Genomic DNA, 11,325 nt, shown 5'->3' on the forward strand with positions numbered 1-11,325 from the left:
AATACTGAGCTAGTCACCCCATCAAGCTGAGCCCCCTTGATGCGATTTCACTGGTAATTGGTAAAAGAAGTCATATTTGCACAACAACCGAACGCCACCATCGCCATAATATCAAAGAAAAAAAAGCTTCCCATATCCACTACGGCACCGAACTACTGCCTCAAGTTCCATTTCGCATACGCCTTCGAAGGATACCGCTGCTCACTAACCTCGCCCAGATTCTCAATACAACCCGGGATATCCTCGTCAAACCTGCGAAATTTGGAGATGACGGCATTGTCTTCCGGAATCAACCGATCGCGCAGATCAAAGAACAGCTGATAGATGGAAGAGACCTGGCCGCGGGTGCCCTTCACGGCCCGCCAAATGTTCAGGATCAGCGACCCAAACGGGGCGTAGGCGAGGATATGGCCATAGACGTCACCATCGCCAGTCCGACCGGGTTCCCGCGCGCGGGTGTGGATATCCAACGTGACCTTGTCAATGAGCTGATTGATGTCCGGGATCACTTCGTAGGCAGCGGAGCGGTGTTGCTGCACGGCAAGCAGCATCCAGCGGAGCGCAAAGTCCGCGAGCACATGGTTGGGCTCGATGACTTTACTCGCGAACTTAAACCTCGTCAGCAAGGACTCCAGCCAGCCGCCGCCGAACTCCCGCAGAAACCGGAATCGCTGGCGGCCCAGGTCGTAGTGTACGCCGGGCAGCCACTCCTGACGCGTGACGCCGCACTGGTCCCAGTCCTGCGCGCAGTGGTGCGAGTGGCTCCGGCTCACGAGGCACGGCTGGAAGATGAACAGCCGGTCGTGGAGGGAGACGGCGTGGTGCACGTTGGCGACGACCGTCGACACGTTCTGGTCGTAGAAGGTCGGCCAATCCAGTCCCACCCCGCCGGTGAACTCGGGGATCCCCAGGCTGCCGACCGTGTCGAAGAGGCCCATGAACTTGATGGGCGGGAGGAAGCGAGGAGCCTTGGGGTTGTCGGGGTCTTCGTCGCCGACCAGCGGCCACGATTTCGTGCGTCGGAAGTGCAGGGATTGGGCGGAGTGCGGCGCGTTGATCGTGTACGACGACCGGTAGAGATTGTAGACCGTCTCGCAGAGCAGGCGCGTCTGCTGCCGATCGATTGATCCCCCTGCGGTCGTTATCGGGTGGACGATGCCGCAGTTGTTGATCATGCCAGCCACTGCTCGGGCCAGGTACGCCCCGCGCGAGAGGCCGAACATCCAGATTTCGTGGTGTGGGTAGGTATAGTTGTGGACGATGAATTCGTAGGCCTCGATGCACTGGTTGGCAAGGTCTTGGGCTGTGGCTCCATTGAAAATGTAACTAGATCGTGTCTCAGCGACCGGTGCGCTGTGACTTCGGCTTGATGTAGAGGCAGGAGGACTTACTCGAGGAATGAACTGCCCAGTCCGACACCCTCGATATAGTAGACTCCTTCTGGGGTTTGCCACTCAGTGCTATCCTTCTTGATGCTTATTCCCACCATCTCTGCAAGCTTGTAAATGTTAGTTCTCGTGTTAGTCTCTCGACCACACCATGTCCCGTCGCAGAGGAGAATGAGCGGCTTGGTCGCCGTCTCCTTCGATGCTTCACGGGCCAGACTAAGCGATTTTCGCGGCTCTTTATCCATGACTCTTCAGAGAGCTTATGGTGGTAGATAAATTGAAGATGTATTAAGATGGTGGTCAAGAGATGATGGGGAGGGGAAATGGGAGATCATCGCAGCCACGACAGCCTGAATGGGAAACGGCACGGAACCACGGGCACAGGACCGTGCACACGAACAGTGGGGATCTCTACAAAGAAAAACAACCCGTCTCCGCATCGCGATTGGCAGTGAGCCCACTGATGACCGATGTCAAATACGATCTGGCATTGCCCCATCGCAACGGGGTAGACTAGGTATGACGCATTTCTTCCAGCCGAGCTTGGACCCTGAACCAGTCAGCCACAGAAGCTGACGAGTTTGACTGCCTTGTGCATTACTGGGCAGATAGCTTTTTTTCGGCACTCTTCCTACTTGATGATTCCGGGTCTGCATACATTACGAACAGTATGATTGTCATTGATTATTAGTCTTTTTGTACTATTGATTGGGGCTCTTGATCATGATGATAGATAAAGTACAGGATGCGACGAGTGTACGCTGTTTGCACTGTTTGATCTCGCCCTATTGGTGGATTCTGATTGTTTGTTTGAAGCTCGTCCTGCGTCGCCGACAGCTGATCGTGGTTACTGCGGTGAAACTCAAGCACTTTATCTCAGTCGCTTTACCTCAATTTGTGATCTAAAGACTGATCTTGAAAGAAGAAGAGTCCTCATGAAATGTGATGCTGAGCGATAGTTGCTGGGGGGAAAACAAAAAGAAAAAACCAAAAGAAATGTTGCGTCAGCGGGGAGTCGAACCCCGATCTATTGCTTGGAAGGCAACAATGCTAACCGCTACACCACTGACGCCGGTGATGTCTAAAGAATTAAGATTTTGCTCTAAGATAGCGTAATGTTTTAAAGACTTGAGCAGAAAGAATGGCAATTATACTGCAACGTCGCATCAATCATGTCTGTCAAACGTGTTGATATGGTGACTGAAACTACTGGATCTATGCCGTGGTTACACTACACTGATTCATGCTTGCATATTACTCTTTTTAATTTGATTATATAGTACTAGCGTCATTGAAATATCCTGTTGGGTTTCTGTATGCATCTGAATATATTCATGACAGGCCAAGGGGATCAGTATTTATAATTCCGGTATATATAATAATAGTTGATGATAAAAAATAATCTTGTAGGACTAGGTAGCTGGCATCTTCAGGCAGCTCAGATTGCACCGGGCGAAAACCCATCCTAACAAATATTCTACAGACCTACTATAAGCATGGTAGCCGTAGATTCGAGATCTTAGCATAAATCAAAGGAAGTGTACCGGCCGTTCACTGAGTACCTACCTGCGGCATAAATTGAAAGAACAAAAATACATTTTTCTTCATTGATTCGAGTATACAAAGTCCAGTTTAAGCTATGTAAGTGTCTTCCTTGATGATTCTTGGCTAGTATGAAAACCTCCAGTCCGATCAAGAGAACATATACAGGCGGACAGCGACCCTCAGCCTCCGGCTTCCGTCCGATCACCGTATGTCTGGTAAACGCCCAGCACGAGCCCAACTTGGTCTCCCGCTCGACCGGCAGGCTGAGGGCCCAGCGCGGGCGCAGGTGGGGATCGTGGCCCTCGGAGATCTTGAGGAGGCGGTTCAGGGCCGCGGTCGGGTTGCTCGGTCGGTGCTCTCCACCCGGAACGAACCCATATATTCTATGATATACTATATTTGAAAATCAGAGAATTACAATTTAACTAGTATAAATCAATGTTGATAACTGACAGCAATTAGCCTATAGCCCCATACCACCCATGTCCCACGCCCTTGGCCCACTGCAGTTTAGCACCATAGCAATGCCAAGCTGATTCAGTAGCCGCAGCCCTAACTCCAGCATCGAGAGCATTGCTGATGTGATGAAAAACAGCTCTCTCGCAACCTCAAACCACAACAGTGGGTCCACAAACATAGGAGATAAACAGAAAAGAAGAAATCAAAATAAACATAGATTCAGAACAAAATCGCTCATTAACCCACACTTCAGCCAACACAACACAACCCCTTCAAGGAAGCCAGAAACACTCACCCCGAAAGCCTCAACCGCGGATCCACCCTCGACTAAGCCGCCACAATCTCTGCATCAAAAACCCGCGGCACTACTCCAGCAACCACCGTACGCCATCGCCCTCACCCCAGAGAACAGAACCCGTCCCGTCGTCCTGGAACGCACCACTCCTACCCGACATCGGCACCGGCACCCCCCCGGATCCAGCTCAGCAATGCCTGCCCATCAGTATGCAGAGTGAGCAGCCCAGGCAGACGACCACAGCGTACAGCGGCATTACGGGCTGGAGGCGGTGCAGGTGCCCAGAGACCTCGGTTAAATCGTTTAATTGCGGCGGTGGTCTAGTTGAAATCGTGCGGGGTGCCGCAGTGGGAGTAGGTTAGTTTTGTGTATTCAATTAGTGCTTTGTCTTGTGGTTGGTGTTGGTGGTTGCTGGGGTCGGGGTGAAGGGGGATAGGGCTGGGTCAAAGATGAGAACGGTGGCGTGGATGAGTTGGAGGTTGTAGGTTGAGATGGACATTTTGGTGTGCTTTGGTTTTGGGGGTTTTGGCGGAGGGTGGTTTATTCTGGATGATTAGGGTAGGAAGCCTCATGAAGAAAGGATCTGGAACTGGATTGGGCACAGGATCGATGCTTCCCCGGATGCTTCTATCTTGGGGGCTTGGGATTGAAGTGAACCAGGAAGCTGAAAGAAAGGGGGGCCCGGGGGTTTCCCCCCGGAAGCTTACACGTTTAGTATAGAGAGGGGATAGTCCCATTCCAAAAGAAGTACAGCACACGACAAGAACAGACCAAAGCTCTAATTACCAAGAGCAAACCAGAAATATAACCACAAAACACCAACTCAACTAACAAGTATTGACCATAATCTTGTCAAACGCCATCCAGCTACCGCCTGAGTAGCAGTTCGGGCTCCAATTCACATAAGCAACCTCGGTGCCGAAGCAGCTCGAGCCATACTGGCAGAAGGAGACGCCGCAGGCAGAGACACCACTGACGACTTTGCCGCTCCCCCAGGTGTAAGGGTACTCGAAGACCTTCTGTCCCTTTCCGGTATCGAAGACCAGGGTCTCCTCGTGGAAGGTTCCCGTACAGTCCTTGTTGGACCACATCTGGATGGTGGCGTACTGGGCAGCCTGGGCGCCGGTGGCGACCAGGAGACCGGCGGTGATGGTGCTGACGAGGTTGGTGAGCATTTTGAGGGCGGATTAAGGGTCTGGGTGATGAAAGAAAGGAAGAATCTGTGATTGTTAGAACTCCATAGGTGTATCACGAGGAGGGAAAAGCGAACTAAGAGGGGGTTGTGGTTTGAAAAGATGTGGAACTGTAGTTGAGAGAGTTGTTGTTGCTGGCTGGGATGCTCTTGAAAAGGATCGTAGGGTCTATTTATACTGATTTCTCGTTCCCTGTTGATAGCAATCGTTTGCACCATACCCCCGCTACCCTCGTTTAGTCGATGAGGTTCATCCAGATGGCCCTCCCGTGCATCAAGTCTAAGCCTTGGCATTATAGAACCTCGTATCCTTTCTTTTCTCAGGACTTGGCGAGTGGGCGATTTGATCACGGGCCGGACCGTTTGGTACCTATCGCCAAAGTTTGCTTCCTTCGAGTCAGGCCAATATCTTATAATGGCTTTAGGCTGACTCGTGTAGGATGCTTGGCATTCATTAGACTATAGTGCCAAGGTCTTAAGATACTCCGGACCCTGGAGGCTAGGCATAAAGAGAACACGGGTTCGACACGGCTATTTGTGCAAAATTCTCTGTGTCCCGGATCTGATTAGAACACGAGAGGTCGTCGTATCCGGCCAATCATCCTATCGCCGCTCTCAATACCAAGATGCCAAGATTGTCTGAGGTAACCGTAGTATATCACAGTCCTATTAGCTGAGCATTACAAAGAACTCAACCATCCACACAAAACCTGCATGAATTGAAACGGAATGCTCAAATCTCCGCAGTAGCACTTCAAGAGTACTTGAGATTATTGATATCAACAGCAATCTCACATGTTCATCGTGGGGCCATTGACCGAGACAGCAACCAGCGCCTTCAAGGTTCCCGTCCCTACTAGTCGGAGAAAGAGACATCTCGAAGTACGTCTGAGCAAGTCGCAGTCGAGATATCCTTCTCAAGATACCTTTTTGAGTCTGGCTCAAATAGGAATTTTTTTTGCCTCAATTCAGGATGCTGTCGCGAAGCAAGCTCGCGAACAGGACAACGTAGACCAACCGCCAGAATACTCCCAAAAGGTCGCCGTTTCCTTAAGATCTTGGTTACTGACCGATATGACAAGACACACGGGTTAGATTGAAGGTAGTCTCATGGATGCTTTAGCTTGCGGCTGGAAGGGGGGTTGTAGGGCTTTCGAACCCCGGCATCGGAATTCAACATACAGTTACCCCACCGGGGGATCTTGGCTAGTTGAATTCCGGGTAGAATTTGATTTGACAGGTTATAGCAGTCATGTAGCCTTGTCTCGTCCTTGTCGTATTTGTAGCTTATCTTAGGGCTTCCAGATCATATGGCGCTTCTAAAAGCCTCATGGTCTTGAATTTCGATACAACAAACAAAGAAGATTGTTGGGTGTGGCGGGAAGTGAGCGGACCTATAGTATAGTTTATGTACATTCTCTCTTCGGATCATGGCGTACATACTATCCTAAGCCATTGTCAATGCATGCATTGTGCTATTAAAGCAATTAGATTAATCTACCCAACACATCACCCATCCCCCTTATCCGATAACGAAATTCAATTACTTGCGAAATAATTCGTTGCCACAATATCCCCCAGACCAATTTTTGTCTCCCATGCATCAAGATCAAACCGCATCCGATGCATATTTCCCAATTTCTGCCCACCAGGCGGTGCGTACTTCTCCCCCTCGAACCCGACCGGCTGCTCGTACAGAAAGAAGATATACCGATGCGGCGAGCTTCCCGGGGGCGGGGCGGGGCCAATGTAATTAGCGACAAATGGCGCCGTGATCTTCAGATCATATGTGGTCGAGTCGCTATCTGATGGCGTGGGCTGAAGATCCGACTGGATCCAGTGTAGGATGGGGCCTAGGACGCCGAAGGAAGGAAAGGGGGCGTCGATGTCGAGGCCGACGACCATGTAGGTGGTGTTTGGTGAGAGGCCACGGAAGGATAATTTCGGGGGCAACTGCGCATCTAATTTGAAACGTGATGGAAAAGTCAGTCAGTTATGTTGAGTGTGATCTCAAATGCTACTGTGGGTTTCTGACCCGCTCTGGGGATGTACTGGCCCGGTTGGACGTTTGTATGCTTGCCAACGTCAAGGCCCAGCACTTTCGTGGCATCATTCTCAATCAATGACAGGGTTTTCTTGATGCTGTTGTTCGCAGGCATTTTGAGCAAATCTGGGCGTGTGGAGAGAAAGAAAAAGGAATCTCGTCTAGTATGCGTATTTGTTCAGGTAAAATCCAGGGCTCTTTGGCCTACCCAACTGCCTATCGGCGATAACGCCGGAGATTAGGGCAACTCCGCCAAGGATAAAAGTCCACCCACCAGTCAGACAAGCCTTGCCTCATACCTAGACAAGCTGTAGTTAATTCATTGTCGGTGTTAACTAGCTCTTGGCTCGTATCTCCGCTTTATTAACTTGCAACAGCCCAGCTTCTATACATGTTCTGAAAGTCTAAGGGCAGATCTAGAGCCAATCTAATACATCTCGTGCTCCATCAGCTAATACAACCGAACATTGCTCTAAGCTCCCTGACTTGGAGCAATGCTATTTAGAACTAGAGGTGTTAGAACATTATTACTTTCCTTCCTGAGTTTGCATTTTGCGACTTCAATATCGCAATATACTATTGACCACTTCTGAGTTGAATAGGGTACCTTCAGGTTCAGACCGTGCGCTACTAGATGAAATTCATATAAAGTAAACTGTTTACTCACTGATACTAGGCTGATGAATCTCCAAGGCTTCAATCCAATGATTTTAGTAGGCGTGTAGGCAAGAAATACCATGCAGGAATGCTTTTGGGCTCAAAGCAGCCTGTACCCCAGATTCGGCATCCTTATCAGTCCTGTAGGGTGGACAAGGGACTGAGTTCTTGACTCCATTGGTTTTACAATCGTATGTACTCTCTCTTAGCTCACTGTTCTATAATTGCTTTAGTCCTGTTGCTTTTCATTATTGTACCGCCCTTACTCACCTGTAAATCCTTGCTAATATGTTCGAGAACTAATTGCGTGTACCACCCGGAGCTTTAGAATGAACTCTTTACCATACAGAACACTGACTCGAAGTATACTCTCGACCTTCATTCCTCCATTTTCTGCTATTCATCGCAACAGCAGACCTTCCCAACCGTCATAGAAGCTGGCCTCAGGCAACCCTCATCTCAATAGCTGCACTCTGACGTTGACAATCGGTGAGGAAAGCAAAATAGCGGTGAGTTGTGCACCGCATCTATGAGGAACCCATTTCCAACATCTTTGACCAAGCAACCACATCAATATCTCTACATTTTCCAGCCTCTTTAACCCAATCTTTTTTGACCTTTATCTCAAACATGGCCACCTACCGTGACCTCACCCAAAAAGTAGTGCTCATCGTCGGAGGCGGCGCAGGGATTGGAAAAAGCGCAGCCCTGGCCTTCGCGCACGCGGGCTCCAAAGTGGTGGTTGCAGACATCAACCCCGGCTCCGTTCACCAAACCGTGACCGAAATCAAAACATCTCATCCCCAAGCCCAGACCCTCGCCGTCACAGCCGACATCTCCCAAGCCACCGAGGCAGATGCGATGGTCCAGAAAGCCGTGGCCGAGTACGGCCGAGTGGACGTTGCGGTCAACAGCGCCGCGATCCCGGCCGCCATCGCACCGATCGCTGAGCTGGACGAGAGCCACTGGGCGCAGCTCCTGGGTGTGAACCTCACGGGCATGGCCTGGTGTCTGAAGTATCAGCTGAGGCAGATGATTCAGCAGCAGAAAGACAAGAGTGATGGACAGCCATCGATCATCAATCTTGCGTCTGCGGCCGGGCTGAAGGCACAAGCGTTCCAGGCGGCCTATTCAACCGCGAAGCATGGGGTGATTGGGTTGACGAAAGTGGCTGCGCTCGAGAATGGAGTGCACGGCATCCGTGTCAATGCTCTTGCGCCCGGGGCAACTTCCACCGACTTTCTGAGGCAGACGTTGACCAGAATGGGGACATGTGAAGCTGAGGTTGGGCCACATGTTGGCTTGTTCGGGCGAGTGGCGAGCTCCGAGGAGATCATGCAGGCGGTCTTGTGGTTGGCGTCGGATGTTTCTTCGTATGTTACGGGGGTTACTCTGCCTGTGGATGCTGGCTTTACTTTGCAGTGATAGTAAGATACTCCGCTTGCTCTTCCTACCAAGCTATTTTATGGTCACATGGACCGTATTATAATGATAGATCTTATTCAGCTCACATCAATATTCGATCTTCTTGATTCAGAACAAAAACCTTATAATCATCTATTAAAAATCTGCTCCAAAAGTCGAGTAGAATGTCTCAAGATACCAACGTTGAAAAAGTCAAGTATAATCAATTAGGGCTCTGCTCTATTTAAAAGGTAAAAGTCATACTAAACGTTAATAGGCCTCTGCAGATTAAAACGTCTAAATTGTGAACGAGACCTTCCAGCCATCCAACTTCTCGTTGGGTAAATACCGCTGATTGCTCAGACTAATCATCTAGTTAGCACTGTCGATTGTAATCTCAAGTCAAGATGGGGCTTACTTACGACCATTTCACATTGCCAAGCATCATGTTCTTGCACCCCTGAATAAGAACTGAGATATCAATCTGGGTCTTTGTATCCAACTTGCGATATCTGAAGCCCGTCGTGAGACAGTCGCTAGCTGAGTCGAAGAGTGCTCGGGACCGTTGTAGGTCACGGATCGCAACATTCAATGCCTCCTGAGCCGAGGTCATTTCGTGGTGGTGCATGATCAGGGGAATGGTGCTATCAAGCTGTCCGTCAACCTGCAGTATATCTGCTGTCAGCTTGCGGTGAACTTCATTCTGAATCCCAACGGTGACTCACAATCTCTTTTTTGAATGAGATGATATCGTTGACGCTAGCCTCCACGTTAGTCACAGTGTAGACTCCAATGATAGTGACACTTACATCACACAGGAGATAGCAGTCTCTCTAAACATGGTTTGGACAGCTTCATGCTCATAGACCCAGTTCGGGATCTCCAACCCGTAGGCGTACCTTCACCCGCCTACCATTAGCCAGCTATCCCACAACCGTTCAATGCCACTAGCAGCATAATAAGTGAGGATACGTACTCCATCGCCATCAAGCACGGCAATGCACCGATTGAATATACCCGGTTGGCGAGGTATTCATCCCACGTCGGAAAGCCGGTGTCCCGCTGCTTCTGCACCCCACCAACCGAGGCCACGAAATCGTACATCGACTCTGCATAGCGTCGTAGTGCCCCTGAAGCTCCGTCAGTATCCTTTATAGCCTGCTTATATTGACTTGAAAGGTGAGTGGAAAGAGGATTATTGTAAGGAAACTAACCCCTGGAATGTCCAGTCTGCATAGCCCGTCCGATGTCCTCAAAACAGCCCGAATTGTGCTTTGCATCTGCTGGGATTGGACACTTGGTGCGCTCGGGAGCGTAGTTTTCGGGCTCTAGGCACCATTCCATGAACTTGATGGTGTCTTTGGTGTATTGCTCCGTGCCTTCGCGGTCGTGCGTGAGTTCCCCGCAATCGACCTCTGGATCTGGTATGAGGAAGTTTTCTAAATGCAGCAACGGACCGGAGCAGAACGTACCGTCATCCCAGATGAAGTACTATCAAGCCACATAATTGAATCAGTCATAGTCTCATCTCAGTAAAAGATTCTGTGAAGAACTCACCCAGTACATAAATTGGGCCAGAGGGCGTAGTCGCTCCAGCGGGCAACCCGTCCAGAAGTAGCCCGCCTGTTCAGCAAAATTGCCTTGCTTCAACTTGGACCGTTTATGGGGGTTGGGGCACCATCTGTATTTTGCGGGTCTCTGTTAGCACGCCGCTTTGCTTTCCCGACTAATGAGATTGTAAGAAAAACATGCCGAGCCAGAAACTCATTCTCCATCTCGTCGCGAATTTGCGTCTCATTTTCATGGTTTTTAACTTCCCAGTCGGGGTAGAGTAGCATAACAAGATCTGGGATCGTCAGGGCCTGGCCCTTCAGAGCGTCTACAAGTGTTTGGTGCGAGTCGGGGGTGACGGTTATGGTCAGCGTCTGGCCTTTGAGAGGCTCAGCGAGTAGCTGCTGCGCATCAATGGTGACAGCCATGGTTTAATCGATGAAGAGAATGAATTTGTTAGTATCTAGCCCGGATCGATGGAGAGTCATGTATATATACAACCCAGACTTTACCTTGTGATCACTTCGGTTAATAGTGTCTATACTAGGCAGTCACACATCTTAGGAGACCGTGGTCTCGCCTATTTTGCCTTGTAGATAGCTCTTACCGTGATTGCAAACAGTCCAGGCCAAGTTCGAGACCTGATATTGACGTCAGACTGCATGATCCAACAATTTACAAAGCACCAATTTGATAGTATTTGGGAATGACTCTTGCAGCTGCAGATATCAAACATGCTAGCGTGAGCCTAACGCCATCATCTAATCTGTTAGCTGCTGTCTTACATCAC

At 49.9% G+C, this 11,325-nt stretch overlaps 6 protein-coding genes and 1 non-coding gene across 7 annotated transcripts; 1 reads left to right on the forward strand and 6 right to left on the reverse strand.

The window, feature by feature from the left end:
• Positions 1-15: 15 nt before the first annotated feature.
• Positions 16-1,761, reverse strand: BO97DRAFT_363849 (T6SS phospholipase effector Tle1-like catalytic domain-containing protein). Its single transcript, XM_025692520.1, has 2 exons — positions 1,392-1,761; positions 16-1,326 (listed from the first exon to the last, which is right to left on the reverse strand). The coding sequence occupies exons 1-2, from the start codon at positions 1,631-1,633 to the stop codon at positions 153-155; spliced, it is 1,416 nt and encodes a 471-aa protein (XP_025554316.1). The 5' UTR covers positions 1,634-1,761; the 3' UTR covers positions 16-152.
• A 627-nt stretch (positions 1,762-2,388) lies between these two features.
• On the reverse strand, positions 2,389-2,460 carry BO97DRAFT_t75. The gene has a single exon. It is a non-coding gene; the product is annotated as a tRNA-Gly (tRNA).
• Positions 2,461-2,865: 405 nt separating this feature from the next.
• Positions 2,866-3,507, reverse strand: BO97DRAFT_411920 (uncharacterized protein; the record flags this gene model as incomplete). The annotated part of the gene is made up of 3 exons (XM_025696196.1): positions 2,866-2,876; positions 2,955-3,326; positions 3,411-3,507. 3 exons carry the CDS (start codon positions 3,505-3,507, stop codon positions 2,866-2,868), a joined length of 480 nt encoding a protein of 159 aa, XP_025554317.1.
• Positions 3,508-4,514: 1,007 nt separating this feature from the next.
• BO97DRAFT_411921 (uncharacterized protein) lies at positions 4,515-4,862 on the reverse strand (the record flags this gene model as incomplete). Its single annotated transcript, XM_025696197.1, has 1 exon — positions 4,515-4,862. The coding sequence occupies one exon, from the start codon at positions 4,860-4,862 to the stop codon at positions 4,515-4,517; it is 348 nt and encodes a 115-aa protein (XP_025554318.1).
• Positions 4,863-6,418: 1,556 nt separating this feature from the next.
• BO97DRAFT_463021 (YbhB/YbcL family Raf kinase inhibitor-like protein) lies at positions 6,419-7,083 on the reverse strand (the record flags this gene model as incomplete). Its single annotated transcript, XM_025699438.1, has 2 exons — positions 6,915-7,083; positions 6,419-6,840 (listed from the first exon to the last, which is right to left on the reverse strand). Exons 1-2 carry the CDS (start codon positions 7,036-7,038, stop codon positions 6,419-6,421), a joined length of 546 nt encoding a protein of 181 aa, XP_025554319.1. The 5' UTR covers positions 7,039-7,083.
• Positions 7,084-8,210: 1,127 nt separating this feature from the next.
• BO97DRAFT_432369 (SDR family NAD(P)-dependent oxidoreductase) lies at positions 8,211-9,005 on the forward strand (the record flags this gene model as incomplete). Its single annotated transcript, XM_025697531.1, has 1 exon — positions 8,211-9,005. The coding sequence occupies one exon, from the start codon at positions 8,211-8,213 to the stop codon at positions 9,003-9,005; it is 795 nt and encodes a 264-aa protein (XP_025554320.1).
• Positions 9,006-9,281: 276 nt separating this feature from the next.
• Positions 9,282-10,963, reverse strand: BO97DRAFT_411924 (terpene synthase family protein; the record flags this gene model as incomplete). Its single annotated transcript, XM_025696198.1, has 8 exons — positions 9,282-9,348; positions 9,407-9,648; positions 9,710-9,788; positions 9,961-10,114; positions 10,199-10,405; positions 10,457-10,475; positions 10,542-10,665; positions 10,749-10,963. The coding sequence occupies 8 exons, from the start codon at positions 10,961-10,963 to the stop codon at positions 9,282-9,284; spliced, it is 1,107 nt and encodes a 368-aa protein (XP_025554321.1).
• Positions 10,964-11,325: the final 362 nt, after the last annotated feature.

The sequence above is a fragment of the Aspergillus homomorphus genome, assembly GCF_003184865.1.
Source record: "Aspergillus homomorphus CBS 101889 unplaced genomic scaffold BO97scaffold_6, whole genome shotgun sequence".
NCBI lineage: Eukaryota > Fungi > Ascomycota > Eurotiomycetes > Eurotiales > Aspergillaceae > Aspergillus > Aspergillus homomorphus.

Bases quoted from the DNA above. Each gene is read 5' to 3' on its own strand.
- BO97DRAFT_363849 (XM_025692520.1), bottom strand. From the start codon at position 1,633: ATGGATAAAGAGCCGCGAAAATCGCTTAGTCTGGCCCGTGAAGCATCG. The intron at 1,327-1,391 runs GTAAGTCCTCCT...GACACGATCTAG, and splicing joins CTGGGCAGTTCATTCCTCGA to TTACATTTTCAATGGAGCCA.